The sequence below is a fragment of the Acomys russatus genome, chromosome 31 (genome assembly GCF_903995435.1).
Source record: "Acomys russatus chromosome 31, mAcoRus1.1, whole genome shotgun sequence".
Taxonomy (NCBI): Eukaryota; Metazoa; Chordata; class Mammalia; order Rodentia; family Muridae; genus Acomys; species Acomys russatus.
Genome location: NC_067167.1, coordinates 36794822 through 36810980, shown reverse-complemented (window position 1 = coordinate 36810980; position 16159 = coordinate 36794822). Strand labels below are relative to the sequence as shown.

Sequence of the window (16159 nt, the reverse complement as noted above, 5' to 3'; positions counted from 1 at the left end):
GAAATGCTTTTTCACATGTGTTTATCTGTTTGGTACAGTAAATACACTCCATTTTTCATGGCTAAACTACTTTTTAAAAAAATCAGAAATATGCTTAAATGTCTAGGCCTTAAATTGCTACAGTTACATTTATACATAGGTTATGAGAATGGGGTGAGTTAGTAAAAAATGTACAAGGCTTAGTGCATAATAGTATTCACTCAAAGATTAATTTTTTGGCATAGTTTTCTAAAATGAATTGAGTATAAATATGAAGCTTATATTAACCATTTATTGTTATATATTGTTGTCATCTTATGATAGTATGTTTTGATTACGTTATAAGCTTGACAACAGGAAATGAAAGTTCTCCAACTTTGCTTTTTTTCAAAATTGTTTTGATCAGTATATGTCTCTTAAATTTTCATTTGACTCTTAAGAACAGCTTGCTTAGTTTTGTCAAGAAGCCAGCTGTAATTTTAATAATGACTTTGTTTAATTTGCAGATCATTGAGGTATATTGCTACTTCTGGACTTTGAACATGGGGTGACTTTTCTATTTGTATAGTTCTTTAATTTCTTCCTATTATTTTTTTGCAGCTTTCAGTGTATAAATTTCGTGCATTAAATCTAAGTATTTTAATATGTGATGCTTGAGAAATGGGGTTGCTTTCTCTTTTGGGTTGTTCATTGCTGCATGGAAATGTAATTCTTACATGCTGATTTATATACCTCATACCTAAGGTAAGTTAAAGATCGTAAAAATCCAAACTGCTTTCAAATTGTTATGAAAATCAATATTCTAGTGAGTACCTTAGGGATTTTTTGTAGATCAATAATATCATCTGCAGTTAGGGGCGGTATCACCTCCTCTCCAGACTGAGCACTTATTTCATTTTGTTGCCTAATGACTCTGTCTAGCATCTTCAGTACAGGGTCGAATAAAAGTGGCAAGGGTGGTCCTGTTTTTAGAAGAGAAAACATCCAGTATTTCATCACTCACTATGCTTCTAACTATGCTCTTTTTTTTTCTTTTTTATTTAAGCCAGAACTTTAAAGAAGTGTGTTTGATTCATTCACTTATTTGTGTGGGCACCCCTGGGCCATGGTCTCACACGCAGTTCAGAGAACAGTGTGCAGGTGTCCTGGGGGGTCAAACGTGGCCCCTCAGGCCTGGTAAGCTCCTTCCCAGTGAGCTGTCCCTCCATCTTTTCATGAATAGTTCTCACTGGCGTGAGGATGTCGCTTTTGGTTGGGTATTTTTGTTGGCTTGGTTTTAGATTTGCTTTCAGCTTTAAAAACTGGACCTGCTGTGTATGCGCAGGGTGGGCCTTCACCTGGTGTCCTACTGCTTCTGCTTCACAAACGGTTATAGGTATATATTATTTCAGATGATTGTATGCGTTTTGGCTTCTATTTCAAAAATGGATGTTAAGTTGCTTAGTGTTTGTTTGTTGAACAAGACTTGCTTCTGGGATAAATCCCATCTAGTTGTTGGGTTTAACCTATTTTGTGTGTTGCTGGGTTTCATTTCCTGATAGTTTGTTGGTTTATTTTCATATTGTAGTTGCAGTTTCATTTCTTGTCATGTTTTTGGTGGCCTTAACTGGGTGGTAATGGCCTGGAATGATTTAAGAAGTGTTTTGGTTCCTTACTTGTTTTGAATTGGTTTGTAAAGTGATACTAATTTTTTTTTTTCCTTCTAAATGTTTGAGAAATTTATCACTCAAGCCTCCTGGGCATGGGCCTTTTCCCCTGTTGCAGTCTCATTACTTGTGATGGGTCTAGTTTTGACTTTTATTTCTCCTGTCAATTTTGAGAGCCTGATGTTTTAAGAGTTTGTCCATTTCTTCTTTCCATAGTTTCTTAGTATGAACCTGTTATTTCTTTACCCTTCTTTTAATGTAATTATGTTATTATTATGCCCTTTCTTTGTCAGTTGTTTCTTGTTTCTTTTTCTTGGTTAGTTTAACTAAAAGTTTGTTAATTTTGATTATTTTTTCTAATTACCAACTTTAATTTTTGTGTGTCTCGTTTCTATCATCTGAATTCCTCTCTGTGTTTGGTATAATTTGCTCTCCTTTTTCTAGTTGTTTGAGGTAGCAATTTAGGTAGTTATTGTTTGGAGATCTATGCCCTTCCCTTTTCTCTCCACTTTTCTCTCTCCTTCCTGTTCGCCTCCTCTCCCCAAGCTCGTGCTAGTTAAGTCTGCACCACTGAGCTACAGATCGTCCCTGCCTTCAGACAGCTTAAAAATGTAGGCATTCACCACCAGGGCGCTTCATACACCACCACCTCATTTACATCGTGTGAATTTTGTTGTCTTGTATGGTTTTTTTCCAAAAATATTTCCTATTTCATTTTATGCCCCTCATGCTTTAACAGTTAGTAGTTAAGAAGAGTGTTTAACTTGCACAAACTTGTGGATTTTTGCAAATCTCCTTTTGTGCTATTTTATCCTACTGCACTTGTGTAGCCTGCTTTATTTAGTCCTTTCCAATTTAAAACTTACTTATGATCCAGTTTGCCATTATCCTGAGGAATGCATATTTCGCTCTTTACTGTCTATTTTATAGAGGTTTGTCATCTCTAGTCATTTTGTATGCTTGTCCATTACATACATTATTAAAGTTGCTCAGCTACTGTTGTTGAGTTGGCTGTTTATCAGTTTTATTCAGTTGTTTTATTTCACTTATTGTAGATTGGTTTTTCTGGACTACATTCTGTCCTTAAATATGCTGTGCACTGGTGAAACTGCCTGGGCCTAGGATGCTGGTAGTGGTTTTCTTAGTTAAATTATTCAAGCAGATGCAAAGCTGTTCAGATTCTTATCAGAAATTTAAAGGACAAAGTTATTTCATCTAAGTTGTCTATTTGTAAGAGTTGTTCTTGTATTTTCTAATCGTCCCTTTGATGCCTGGGAGCATAGTAGTCTTGCATTTTCTGCATTGATACTTCTGGACCTGTTAGTTTGCCTAAGGTGCATTTGATTCTTGTCTACTTAAAGCTAAGCTCTAAATTGCTATTTTCTTCATAGTGTACTTTTTAAAAAAGAATTCTGTATGCCCCCTCTGTCATGTCCCCTTACATCGTTTCTACCCTCTTAGTTGTTCTGGAAGGTGTAATATTTTATGGTTGGCTTGATCTGTCTTTTAAATCTAAGCACTGGAAATTAGACATTTCCACAAAGTACTGCTTTAGTTGCATTTCACAATTTTTGTGTTTTTAATTCTTTCTTGATCAGTTTATTCTGCCTTTTATTGTGATTTATCCTCCATGTCCCTAGTGTATTTCTTTTTTTGGTCTTTTAGAGATTGCTGTAAGAATTACTTTGCTTTTGGAAATTTGTTTACTAAAGCTGTGGATTTATCCGAAGACATCCTTTGTACAAATGCAATTCTTTAAAATGTATCATTTAAAAAAAAACCTTGGTGTGACCAGAATTTCTGCGTGTGCATGCACGCGCACGCACACACACATGTGCACACACACATACACACGCACACTTCCAGCTTTCTGGTTCTTGTGATCACATAGAAAGAACTGCAGATGACATGTATGTACCCAGAGTGAAGGGGAGCACACCCTGAAGGGTGAGAGCCGACGCTGTGCAAAGGGATCCTTGACCCAGGTACATTTTAGACAGCCCACATACGTTTTCTCAAACCTTTAGTACGAAGAGCTTCCCTCAGGAACTTTGTTCACTCCCCATGATTGACAGGCTTATTTGGATTTGTTCTTTAACAGAAAGCCTCCAGCTGTAAATAATCCTAAAAGATTTTAATAGATATCTAGTGACCTTTAGGGCAGTTTAGAATGTTACTTCTCTTGGATCAGAGGTGTGACTCAGACTCCAGTCTTTGGCCCAGCACTGAGAGTCTGCACTGCAGTCCTTGGTTTTACCAGATGCTTCTTGTGAGGGGCACCTATCTCAACAGCCTCCAAGTTTCCCAATGTCTCACTAGCCACCTGACATTTGATGTGCAGTTCATTCTCTCTCAAAGAATTTGTGATCTTGGCTGCAGGTTTAGTTAAGTAGACCACTTGCTGTGCCCAAACACAAACACAAAATTGCTTGTGTTTTGTTATTATAGCGGTCTTTGAATGCCAATCTATCCTGTTAGTGGGGGTGTGTGGCTTTTCTCTCCTATTTCTGATTTCTGTTTATATGGCCTGTTGTAACTGAGAGGAGTATTGAAATAATCGAATGTAAAGTTGTATGGCTAGTTTCTACTTTCAGGGTTACTATTTTAGTTAGCTTGAAGCTCTCTTGTTAGTTACATATAAGACTTTATGTCTTGGACTCAGTTGATGAGGTGCTTAAGGACCTGATTTTGGTCCCTAAAACACACAGTTTAAAAAAGGTGTAGTGGTGCGGGCTTATATTCTCAGGGCTTAGGGGTTGGAGACAGATGCATCCCCAGGGGGGCTAGTTGGCCAGCCAGCCTAGCCTGCCTCCTGAGCTCTAGACTAGATAGAGATACTCCTACTCCTAAAAAGGGAGGTGTATTCGCTTTCTTAAAGCCAGGTCACGTCAAAGATGATCTAGTCTAGATTTTGAGCCAGAAATTCTATTTCTGATTCTATTTTACCTGGCTGCCACTAATTAGCTATATGTATAAGACTTCCCCAAATTATAATTTAAAAAATCTTTAATACAAAGATATTTAAACTAAATGTACTCTGAGAGTTTACCCCAGCTGTCTTATTCTAAAGGTTTCAAACCTTTATGTTTTCTGAATGGCTCTTGGGTGAGACATGCAGGTTCTTTCTTAAAATAATACTTCATATGTACAAAATCAGTATGCTTCTGAAAGTGCTAGTTGTATCAGAATATTGGTTTAAAATAATGATTGCATTATTCAGTGGCATGCTTATTAACATGATCTAATAATACATCGTAATGTTTACACTAATACTGGTATAAATGGTAGTTTGAGATTTGAAGCAAATGAAATGATTGGGAATGCCGGAATTTCAGTGGTGACAAAATCCACAGGTGCAGACAGCTATTAGAACTGTGGGCTCTTTACCCGATTTTCAATTAAGTAAATACCACATTTCATTTAGTGGGTTAGTAAAATGTAGGTATTATTTCTCCTTTGACTCTGCTTTAGTAAGTATGTCACTGATAAGTAAGGTAGGATTATACTTGGATTATATTGAATATTTATGCTTAAATGATATGGGAAAATTAGAAGATAGGAACAGCCATAGTATTCACAAGGTTGAAAAGATATTGGGGAGTCAACAGGAAGGTCTGTTATAGTTAGGCAACTGTTAAAATATCAGGGAAGAACATGCAAAGCGTGCTGCTTAATACCTTGAAGGTCTTCATCTTTAAAGAAATTAAAATTGGAGATTCATAGAAAGTCTAGTCATCTCAAAAAGCGTGGTCCTACATAGGAATATCAAGGGTTGTAAAAACACTTGTATTTTAAGACTTTTTTTAAATGGTTTTTAGTATCCAACTTTCAAAATTAAGCTTCTGTTTGCTGTTCTTATTCTTGCCATACAAAATGTTAATATGCATTGCTTTTAAAGGAAATGGTGTTTTCATGCAATTGAAGTCAGTAAAACATTCTCAGAGTATTTTGTGGTTAGTTAATTCAATAAAGTATGTATGTTATCTGTCACTGTTTGGTGCTTGAGATAAAAGTGATAAGCGTAAAAGACAAAGGGCCTCTTTAAGGGACTTAGATACTAAGGATTGTGCAGACAAAACAACTGAACAAAAGTCAGACAGTTGGGTGGCCAGTGAAGGCTGTCGTGAAGACAGACAAGGAGAAATGTCAGTGCCATGAAGGTGCTTGGCAGTGAAAAGCTCAGTTGAGACCATTGGAACACAGGAACAACTGCAGAGACCCTGAGTTAAAAACTGGCTTAGAGAAGGTGTGACAGTGATGGCACTCCTCCTCCCGCCTCCCTCCCTCCATCTCTCCCTCCCTCCATCTCTCTCTCCTTCCCTCCCTCATTCTTCTTCCGTTCTTTCCCCCTTTATTCTTTTTTCTTTCTTCTTCCATGTACCATAAGTTATCTCTGCCTGTATGCCTAACCCTCTTTCTTCTCTCCTGCTCTATTCCACTCACCAGCTTTGCTGTGACCCTCCTCCGCCTGCAGTGCTCCTTCATCCTGCAGCTGTTGTGTCTGAGGAATACCAGCCTCACACGCTTCCTTGCCTCATGCCTGGCGTTGCTTTTAGTTTCTGTCCTATTTCTTCACTCTCAAAATCATTTTACATCCCTTCCCCTGCATTGACCTGACGTCTCCTTTCATATCTGCTTTGAGCTGATGGCTTCGCTTTGTATTTACTAGAAAAAACAGTAACTGAAGATTTGCATTATACGTCTAGTAATGTCTACTTACTTAAATCTGCTCCTGCTTAACTTTCTTGTAGCAGTATACCCGTGTCTGAGTTCAATCTCTTAGACATCCTACCCATATCTACTAAAATCATCTGCGTTCTGTCCTACCAAACTTTTTCTGTGAGTACTTTACTGTTGGCTGTGATAAAACAGCATGACCAAGGGACACCAGGCCATCAGTCGTGGAAGGGAGGCATGGCAAAAAGCCGCAGGCATGGTGGCTAGAGCAGGATGCTCAGTGCTCACATGCTTTACTGTAAGCACAGAGCAGAGACGGAACTGGAAATGACGGAGTTTTTAAATTTGCAAAGCCTGGTTCCAGTGACAGACTTCCTCCAACATGGCCACACCTCTGAAATTTCCACAGATGGTGCCACCAACTGGGGACCAGGTGGTCAAATTTATGAGCCTATAGGGGACATTCTCATTCAAGGTACCATATGCATTATATCAATGTGTTTGTGGCTTATACACTCTATATATTCTTTCAGCCATTCTTTATTTCTCTTGTTCTTTGCATGACTTCTGTCACTCCTTGTTTAAAAATGTCTATATTTTATCTCATTACTCTATTCTTACTGCTTGTGAAATTACTCTGTAGTGCTATTTTATTTCTGTTGTCCAACCAAAGGTGCTGCTATGAAGTGACCTTCAGATGACTGCTGTGTAGGTAAACACAGAGATTAGTAATACGGTACTGATTTTTAATGAAGAACTTTTCAAACAGGTGATTTTCTTTGAACTGGTCGCCCCAATTTTAAGAATATCTACTCAGTTCTCTTTAGTTTTTATCTATTTTACTTTTGCATGGAACCAGAACACATGTCTTTATCTTCATATAACATGAGGAGATTGAGTTGTACCAGCTTGTTTAAATGTAAAGCAGCTGCATTCAAGAAACCCCCTTAACATCAAAGACATCACCTTGTTGCTGTGATAAGAAACTGACAAAAGCAACTTAAGGGAGAAAAGGGCTATTTGACTTGCAATTCTAGCTTATAGTGCTTAGTGTGCTTTGATATATATATATATATATATATCCTTTAGGTTAGGAAATTCTTCTCTTCCTCCTCCTCCTCCTCCTCCTCCTCCTCCTCCTCCTCCTCCTCCTCCTCTTCTATATTTTCTATGCTTCTGACCTGGGCTTTTTCTTCTGTATTCCTATTATTCTTTGATTTGGTCTTTTCATAGTATCCCATATACCCTGGACGTTTTGTGTCTGAATTTTCACTTTCAGTTCATTCGTTCGTTTGTTTGCTCCTTCCTTCCTATTTTATATGCATTGGTTTTTTGCATGCATACATGTCTGTGCGAAGGTGCCAAATCACATGGAGCTGGATTACACACAGTTGGAAACGGCCATGTGGGTGCTGGGAATTGAACTCCCTGGAAGAGCAGCCAGTGCTCTTAACAATTGAGCCATCTTTCCAGCCTCTATTTTCAGTTCTTAAACCTCTTTATTCATTTCCTTCCACTGTTGTGCTTTCATAGATATCTTTAAGGGATTTATTTATTTCTTCTTTCAGGACCTCTATCATATTCATAAACGCTCTATTAAGGTCTGTTGGAATGCTCAGAGCTGCTGAGGTAGGGTTGCTGGGCTGTAATGGAGACATGCTGTCCTGGCTGTTACTGATTGTGCTTTTATGATGGCATCTAAGCATCAGGGGTGAGGCAGTTTGTAATTGTAGGTGTGATATCTGGCCTTTTGCTGCTTGGGGGCTTTGTTCTTTGGTTTTTGTTGCCATCTCTGGTTCTTAGGAGAATGTGTCAGCTGTGTGCTTCCAGGTATTTTTATGGGATCCCGCTAGGAGTAGTGTAGAGGAATGTTAATTCAAAACATGACTGGTCTGACAGGAGATCACATCCAAAGACCTTCTAGGTCAGTGTGAGCTGGCTGGAATACAAACATGCCTTTAATCCAGGAGACAGAAGCAAACAGATCTGCGTTCAAGGCCAGCCTGGTATAGAGCAAGAACCGGGTAAAGAAAAGCTTAGATCCAAGCGTGGTGGTTCATGCCTTTAATCCCAAACTAAGGAGTTTGTTTGTAGAAAGAAGGACCCATGTTTAAAAGTGTTGTCTAAATGAGTTGCGGAAAAAGTTACAAATCAGAAGATTTGACAGAATAGGGTACGCCCAGCTCTTTTGAGAAGAGAGAGGAAAGGGAAGCTACTTAAGAGGCAATTTTACGGAGAGAGGAGGGAGTTTTTACCCTGACCGTAATAGAAAAATGGGTTGCAGAGAGAGAACTCAGGCTAAGCCAGAAGATTAGGGCAGATTGTTGAGTTAGAGGCCAAGTAAAGCAATTCCAGGCCAAGAGAGAAGCCAGATTGAATAAGTCAGCTGGGAGAAGAGTTTGAGCCAGAACAGCTGAGTTGAACCAGCCAGCCCAGAGCTCAGAAAGAACAAGAAAGGGTGAGCTTATTAAGCAGTGATTCTCAGAGGCTGAAAACAGTCTAGGCCTAGGTTAGATTGTATGGAGGCTACAAGCTTCCTGGACTCGGCCTAGGACAGCAGACGGAGGCAGTGAGCCTCCCAGACAACAACTGAGCCAGGAGAATAAAAGTGGCTCCTGAAGGTTCCAGGTAAAATGTATTTCTAGGTGTTGGGGGCTGAAATTTAGGCATGGGAATGGACTAGGAGGTAGAGAGGGAGGTTGAGGGGTCCACACGAGGGAGGGATGCAGGGTTCCCCCAGGATCTGCTTAGTACCCTGCGGATGAGGGCAGAGAGTGACCAGAGGCCACAGCAGAAGTTCTGTGATGGAGCTGAGCTGGGATGGGTGGGGATTGTATTGGAGGGAATGAGGGAGTGGTGACGATCTGAAGTTAGCTGGTCTGCTTAGTTGGCTGCAGAGGCCTGCAGGTTCCCAGGAGATGCCTGTTTCCGTTCAGGGCTGGGATAAAGCAATGAGTGGGATGGAGGAAGCTTAGAGGAGAAGGTCTGTGTGAGCTGCTGGAGATGATGGGTCTGGGTGGGGTTGGAGTGGGGCCAGGAGCTGTGGGAGTTTAGCAGGAAAGAAGCAGAGGTGGTCAGCTGCAGAGCTAGAGGTGAGGCTGGGGGCTTGGATTTGGAGGAGTGCCTACCTGTTTCCCTGGTCAAGTTCAGTCTGAATTCTTTTTCATATAAAAATATATTAAAGATTTGTCCATGTTGCCTAAATTAATAGTTCCTTTTTATTGTTGGATAACATTCTATCATTGAAATAATCATTTTAGCCATTTACTAAGAATGACACCCTTATTAATAGGAGCATTCTTACACTGGTTCAGATGTGAACAGAAATTTCAATCTGATAAATAAGTAGTAGATAGAATTACCAAGTTATATATTAAGCCAGTATTTAGCTGTATATTGCTAAAACTGTCTTCTAAAATGACTGTCACTTTTAAAAGTTGTCTTAGTTGAATTTTAGAGCTCTTTCATGCTAATCTCTTTCTGTACTTAAAGTTTCCACATTTAACAGCAGGCTCTTGTGCTTCCTGCAAGGGTGGGGTGGGGGAAGGATGCTGAAGCAAACCGTTTCTTGTTTGAGGCCAGTCTGACCTAGAGGGCCAGACCGTTGCTTTAAGATAGGTTACTCTGGTCTCTGGTGCTCTGCATCAGTCTTGAGGAGAGGTCATTCATTAGCCAGCTCCCCTTCCCCTGAAAGTCTTCTAACACTTTCTCTGCGATTTTATTCTGAAATATGATGGTGACTTTACTGTTATTCTCCTTGAAAGCTATTGAACTTGGATCTGTGGATTTATATGTTTTCTTTTTAAAATTAGAAAAATATGGCTTTGTCTTTCTAGCTTTTCCTGCAACAATAGTTATATCAATGTTAGCCTTTGGATGAGGAAGAGTAAGAAAGTATTTTTCTTTACATTTGACTCTTTAGAAGATCATGCTGAACCTTAAAAGGTACGTTTTGATCATAAAGTCAGTGATGTTCCATATTATTATATTCTAGCTTTCCCCAAAGGTATGATTTTACATAATATAGACCATTATTGGTGTCAGAAATGTCATACCTGGTCTACTGACCTAGCTTTGATTTTACCAGTTGCATGTTCTCACTTTTTGGTGTGTTTTTATCATTTGATGATAATCTGTTGTCATGCCATCCAAGCCAGGAGACAGAAATTGTAACATAGGGACATTTCTTTGTGCTGACAAAGCTTGTTTGATATTTGATGGTCACCTTGATTGAGTTTGAGATGCCTGGAAGTCTGGTAAAGTGTAACTTCTTATCTTTGGGAGCTACTGTTAAGTCATTTCCTGAGCTGGTGACTTTATGGAGTTCTTCCATAAGTTGTCTAACCCACTGGTGCATTCCCAGTGAATAGCTTTGGGGAGGACGAGGACACTGTGGCAGTGAGCTGGTGGGAAGAAGCAGTGGTAGCCCCGGGGCCAGTCTTCCTGTGTGTGTCTTGCTCCTGGCCCCATTCCTCCTCTGTACTAATGGACTGAAACTTTGAAACTGGGGAGTTCCTGTCAGGTATTTTGTCATTGAGCCAGACCGAACTTGCACTGACATGTTTACTTGAAAATCTAGAATATAGTTAATGATAACCTGCTTTAATAACCTTCCTAATAATTCTGCCATCTGTCTGTTTTCACTTGCTATATTTCTGTTGGCTCTGTTTCTTAACAATTAAACTTTATTATACAACCCAACTAGCTTACACCAACTAGCCTGAGTCACGTGGGAAGGGCGGTCTCCTTCTCCCGTTGAGGGTCAATTAGAAAAACAATAGCCCAGGTGGAGTTCCCAGGTCTGCTTCCTGAATTCCTGGCCCAGGATGGCTCCACTCAGTCTGTCACAAGGTATTCATGGGATGCCCACAGGGTAAAGCCCGCCAAGACTGCTTCCACCTGTGACAAAGCTTAATCTTTCCCACATATTTCAACTTATGAGTTATAGGTTCCTGCTTTTTGGTAACTGCCATATATTTGCTGTTGGGTTTTTTTATGCTAGTTTGTCAGGTTGGTTTGTGTACTGTTATTGCTTGAAGATGTAGGTATGTTACTTAGAATCAGGCTCATCTCTTTTTGAGCTTGTTATCTAAAGCTTACTTGACTTGGTAGCTGAGCTCTCCTTCATTACCTTCTGAACTTGAGACCTCACGTTACAAGGTCCTTGTGCTCTGGTGGGTGACAACATGAGCTTCGAGGACATGTCCACTGTGTATGTTCTCAGAAGACTTTTCTCTAGCCTGAAGCTCTTTCATGTGTAGATACAAATCATTTTCCAGCTTAAACCTATTAAATTCCTATGAAAGCAATTCTCTGCTCAGGTCCTTGAGCTCTGAATTTCTGCAGTTTGGTTCTATTTGCCCTGCAGAGTCTAGTTGCCTGTTTCCTCTCTCTAAGCCAGAACTTGTTTGGACTGTTCAGAACCTTGAACTCTGGCTTCCACTCTGGCCTATGAGCCTTAAAGCCCTTCTTACAGTAAGCTAGGAGGCCGATAGAACTTGGTTCATTTGTTATATTTTCTAATATCCTAAAAGATTATCAAAACTACTGTTTCATATGTTCTGTCTGGTTTAAAGTGGATGAATAAAGCTAGCTTTTTTCCTCCCTTCATGGATATCTCTGCTTGATAGAAAAACTGACTGTAGTTTGACACAGACTTCTAACTATTTATAGGACTTTGTGGGGGAAAACAGTATATAAACTTGTTTACATTCTTGCTCCTTTTCGTAGACAATCCTAGGTGCATATCTATAGTGTCCTCTTTCATTTATTGCACATCATTTTATTTCCCTGGTGTGAATTATTACCACATTGCCTTATTTAATACACCAGGTGAAGATAGGGGTGACAAATGCTAATTATTCATATTTGTTCAGAAGACTATAAAAGGTGCTTTTAATCTTGTTTATTTTGAAAAAGATAATGCTCTTTCAATATAGAACATTAATTACTATCCTGGTTAGAATCTTGAAATGTAGAAAAAAGCAAAAAGTAAATATATTTTCCCTTCTAATAAAACTGTCATTTTTCAAAGTAAATATTTTTCTTTTAAATTACTGGTAAGCTGTTATTTTTTATTATTAAAGTATTACTTAGCATATAAAATTTTATTCCCAATTATCCTTTTTTGTTTAACCAGGAAGTGGATGTTAAAGTTATGTAGCATTAAGGTATTAAAAGTTGTGTTGCTTACTTTTAGATGTTAAATGTGTCTTTTGATAAAATTTGTATAATATGAAAGTATACTATATGAAATTTTACCCAAACAAAATATATTTAAGGAAGAAAGCATTCTTATTCTATAAATAGTGACTGAAATTTTAGATTATTGTCCACTGGATTCAGTTAGCGTGAAATAAGATAGATCCTATCTTAACAGTTTATTAATACTTTTATATGCTAATATTAAAAATAAGATTACCATTTAGGAGCTATATAATGAAAAAAGGTGGTGTGTGTGTGTGTGTGGGTGTGAGAGAGAGAGAGAGGAAGACAGACAGACAGAGACAGAGAGAAACAGACAGAGACAGACAACCAAGCAAAACAAAATATGTGCTACATTATTGTTATGGGACACCCAGTTCACGTGGTAATTTTTCTTTAAGCTACCCTAATTCCTGACTCAGGAATATAGACCTGTGGTGGAGTACTTGCCCAGCATTTGCAAGATTCTGCGTCACTCTCAAGAATGGCATACATTAAATAATAAATGCAAACAGTTTAAGTAGTGACCTCATAAGTCCATATACTAATGGTGGAAAAACCCTTATTTTTTGAGACATATACTTTAACAAAAGCACGTAAAAAGTTTCTATGAGCAGTTCAAGTTTTGCTGTAGAGGTGGGCATCTTGAAGTATTCAGTCCAACATGCACCGTGCATTATGATGGTCAAAACTGAGTAAAACCATAGCTTCTGCATTTCTGTAATTTTACTATACGGATTCCTTGTAAAACTTTGTCAATGATGTTAGTTTTTTATTTAAAATTATTCTCTTAACAGAATATATGTTTGTGAAACTTTGTCCTTTTTAATAATGGTTTGAGATTTTTGTTGTTTTTGAATTACGGGCTCACAAGTATGGGGTCATAAGTATTTAACTGCTCTTGCAGAGGACTTGGGTTTGCTTTCTTGCATCCATGTCACGTGGCTCACACCACCTTAACAGGGGCCCTGACACCCTCTTCTGGCCTCTTGAGCACTGTTGTCATGCCAACAAACCCATTCACAGACATGCGTGCATATTCTTAATTTAAAAATACATAAAAATTGAAAGAGTTTGTGTAGTGTTAATGTATGTATGTAATATATTTGATGTGTGGATGTGGAAGGAGTCATTAGGAGCCATGTGAAGTTTCGTCAATTGGAGTTGCTCTCATTGAACCTGAAGCTTATTGGTTGATTGGGTTCTGCTGGTTGGCAGACCAGTGAGCTTAAGGAATCTGCTGTCTGCCCCTCTTCCACCCGAGCTCATACTTGGGCTCTAGGGATGGAAACTGAGGTCTTCATGCTTGCAAGGCAGGTACTTTACCTACTGAGCCAGCTCCCCAGCCCTCACTTAACTTATGGTTTATAAATTAGATGTTTTCAGTATCTCATCGTAATGTACATTTCATGTAATAGTAAATGTAAGTTGCTTTAAATTTGAATGCAAAATTATAATGGATAGCAACATTGTTAGTTCACTTGCTATGTAGACTATTTTTCTAGGAGTAAATGTTTTGTACTACTAAAGGTAATTGTCCTGAAAATGTATCTTACACATTCTTGCTAGGACTACCTTTAAATCTTTGAACTTTGAATTTTATTACATATTTTTGAAATACCATGGTGATTCTTGTCTCAGTTTCATTTTCTTAAACCTGTCATACACGGTGCATATTTATTTTGTGTTTATTTACTCAGGTTAAGAAATGAGCATTAGCTGGGTGCGGTGGTGCTCACCTTTAATACCAGCACTCACAGAGGCAGAGACAGGCAGATCTCTGTGAGTTTGAGTGCAGCCTGGTCTACAAAGCAAGTCTAGGACAGCCAAGCCTACACGGAAACACTGTGTTCCCAAAAAAAAAGCATTAAAAACCCCCTCTCGCAGTGTCAAAACGTGACTCCTGTTGGAGTGTGCATGAAGTTGGACTGCTGAAAGGCAGACCTTTATTGTGTTGTTAGAATCATGTTGATAGAACGTGGAACTGGGTTTGTAATCTAACGTCTTTAAAAATGCTGGGTGTTTCCATCTTTTAATGTGTAAATAAGCTTTGTGAGTGACATGAATCAATATATAAATAGCTTACATTCCTAGAATCCAAGTATAGGCAATGCGGTGGGGATGCCTAGTTAAATGACTGAATCTGAATTAATTGCATAATTGGAGATTAACCAGAGACTATTTAGAACACACACACACACACACAGAACTTTAGGAGCAAGTTTTTTTTCTTTCTACCAGTTTTGTTTTCACTCACTTTTAAGTGTCTTCTGTGTGTGCAGTGTCTGATAGACTGACATAAAGGTGGAGATAGGTGTGAAGGGGAACTTTTCTTAATGAGTACTCTCTACTCAGCGCCTAGTGCTTAGTTGCCTGCCTTGAAAACCTATGGAGAGAGAAGGCAGAGGGCAAGACAGCTACTTTTTGGTTTTGCTCTCTGTATTTTGTGTGTTATGTTAAATATGTTTGTTAATGTTATGTATATTTACATGTTAGTAATTTTCATGGCTTTTGAATAATTCTACTCTAGAGGGAGAACTGGTGGGCGGTCCTTCCTGTGACACGACCCTTGAGTGACAGTTCTATTTGATTGCCTCCAGTACTGTGAGGAAAGGACACGACTCTATGGTGAGGACTGATGGACATACATTATCTGAGAAAAGAAACTACCAGGTAAGAATATTGTTCCCTTCTCTTTTCTCCATTTGTCATGACTACATGGAACTGTTTTAATGTGACGTTTAGTTGGAACTAGCAGATTACAATGGATACACCTCCTGAAGATTTGTTTATAAGTTTAAGTGTTACATAATGTAATTGACAGCTTGAAATAATGGTGAACATTTTTCAAAAAGAAACGTGTTTATAATGTATATTTTTAGTACCAGAAAAATTTTTTTACATAATATATGATTTTTTGGCTGGATTTAAAGGCAGAAGTCATAAGGTATTTTACACATATTCCTAAGAGAATGAGATGGAAGTTTGTGGTTATATTTTGTGTAATAGAGTGTTAGAGAAATGTAGACACCATGGATAGGCTATAGAGGAAACACAGATGGAATCCAGGGCTCTGTGATGACCCGTATGTTTGATTTGTGACTCATGTGCTGTCCTTAGAGCATCAGACTCTCGTTCCTTACTTATTTAACACTGTCTGTTCTTTATGTAATTACGTAGGGGCGCTCAGTGGATAGTGGAAGCGTAACATTCCTGTTTCTTTCTGAGCTTTCAGAAGAAGGTGAACTTTAAAGACAGTGTTATTGAAGTGATTTTTTTAATATAAAAAAAAAGGAAAAAGAAATAGGCTTTGGAGTTAAGTTTTAGATAGAAAGTTGCTTCATTTCATTGGGTGGTGAATCCAGTATGAAACTGTGAAGTAATGTCAGCTACTGAGTACGTTCATGTGGGATGAGCTGTTAGCCTTCCTGTGCAGACATGTGTCCAGCCCTCTGTTCCTTCTCTCCTCAGGAATTTGTCGTTTGAGACTAAAAGACAGCTAGTGTGACACACCAGCTACCCACTCATATACTCAGCATTTGTTTTAGTGCAATTAATTCTTTCTTTCGCTGCATTGAGGCATGAACAATGGAGAAGACTGAAAGTGAGTTTTATGGTATGTGTCAGCAAAGAGCCTTTGATTATATGCCTTA

At 38.6% G+C, this 16159-nt stretch overlaps 1 protein-coding gene across 5 annotated transcripts in view; it reads left to right on the top strand.

Annotated features, from left to right (window-relative positions):
* Cnot2 (CCR4-NOT transcription complex subunit 2) overlaps positions 1–16159 on the top strand; it is a 93890-nt gene that overhangs the window by 14440 nt on the left and 63291 nt on the right. For 3 of the 5 annotated variants that reach the window (XM_051139735.1, XM_051139730.1, XM_051139732.1), the window contains one exon: positions 15037–15179. In XM_051139735.1, the coding sequence (XP_050995692.1) occupies positions 15132–15179 (48 nt within the window). In that variant the 5' untranslated portion in view covers positions 15037–15131. Of the gene's footprint in view, positions 1–15036; positions 15180–16159 lie in introns of those variants that run through there. The other 2 variants (XM_051139734.1, XM_051139729.1) reach the window with 1 other exon arrangement.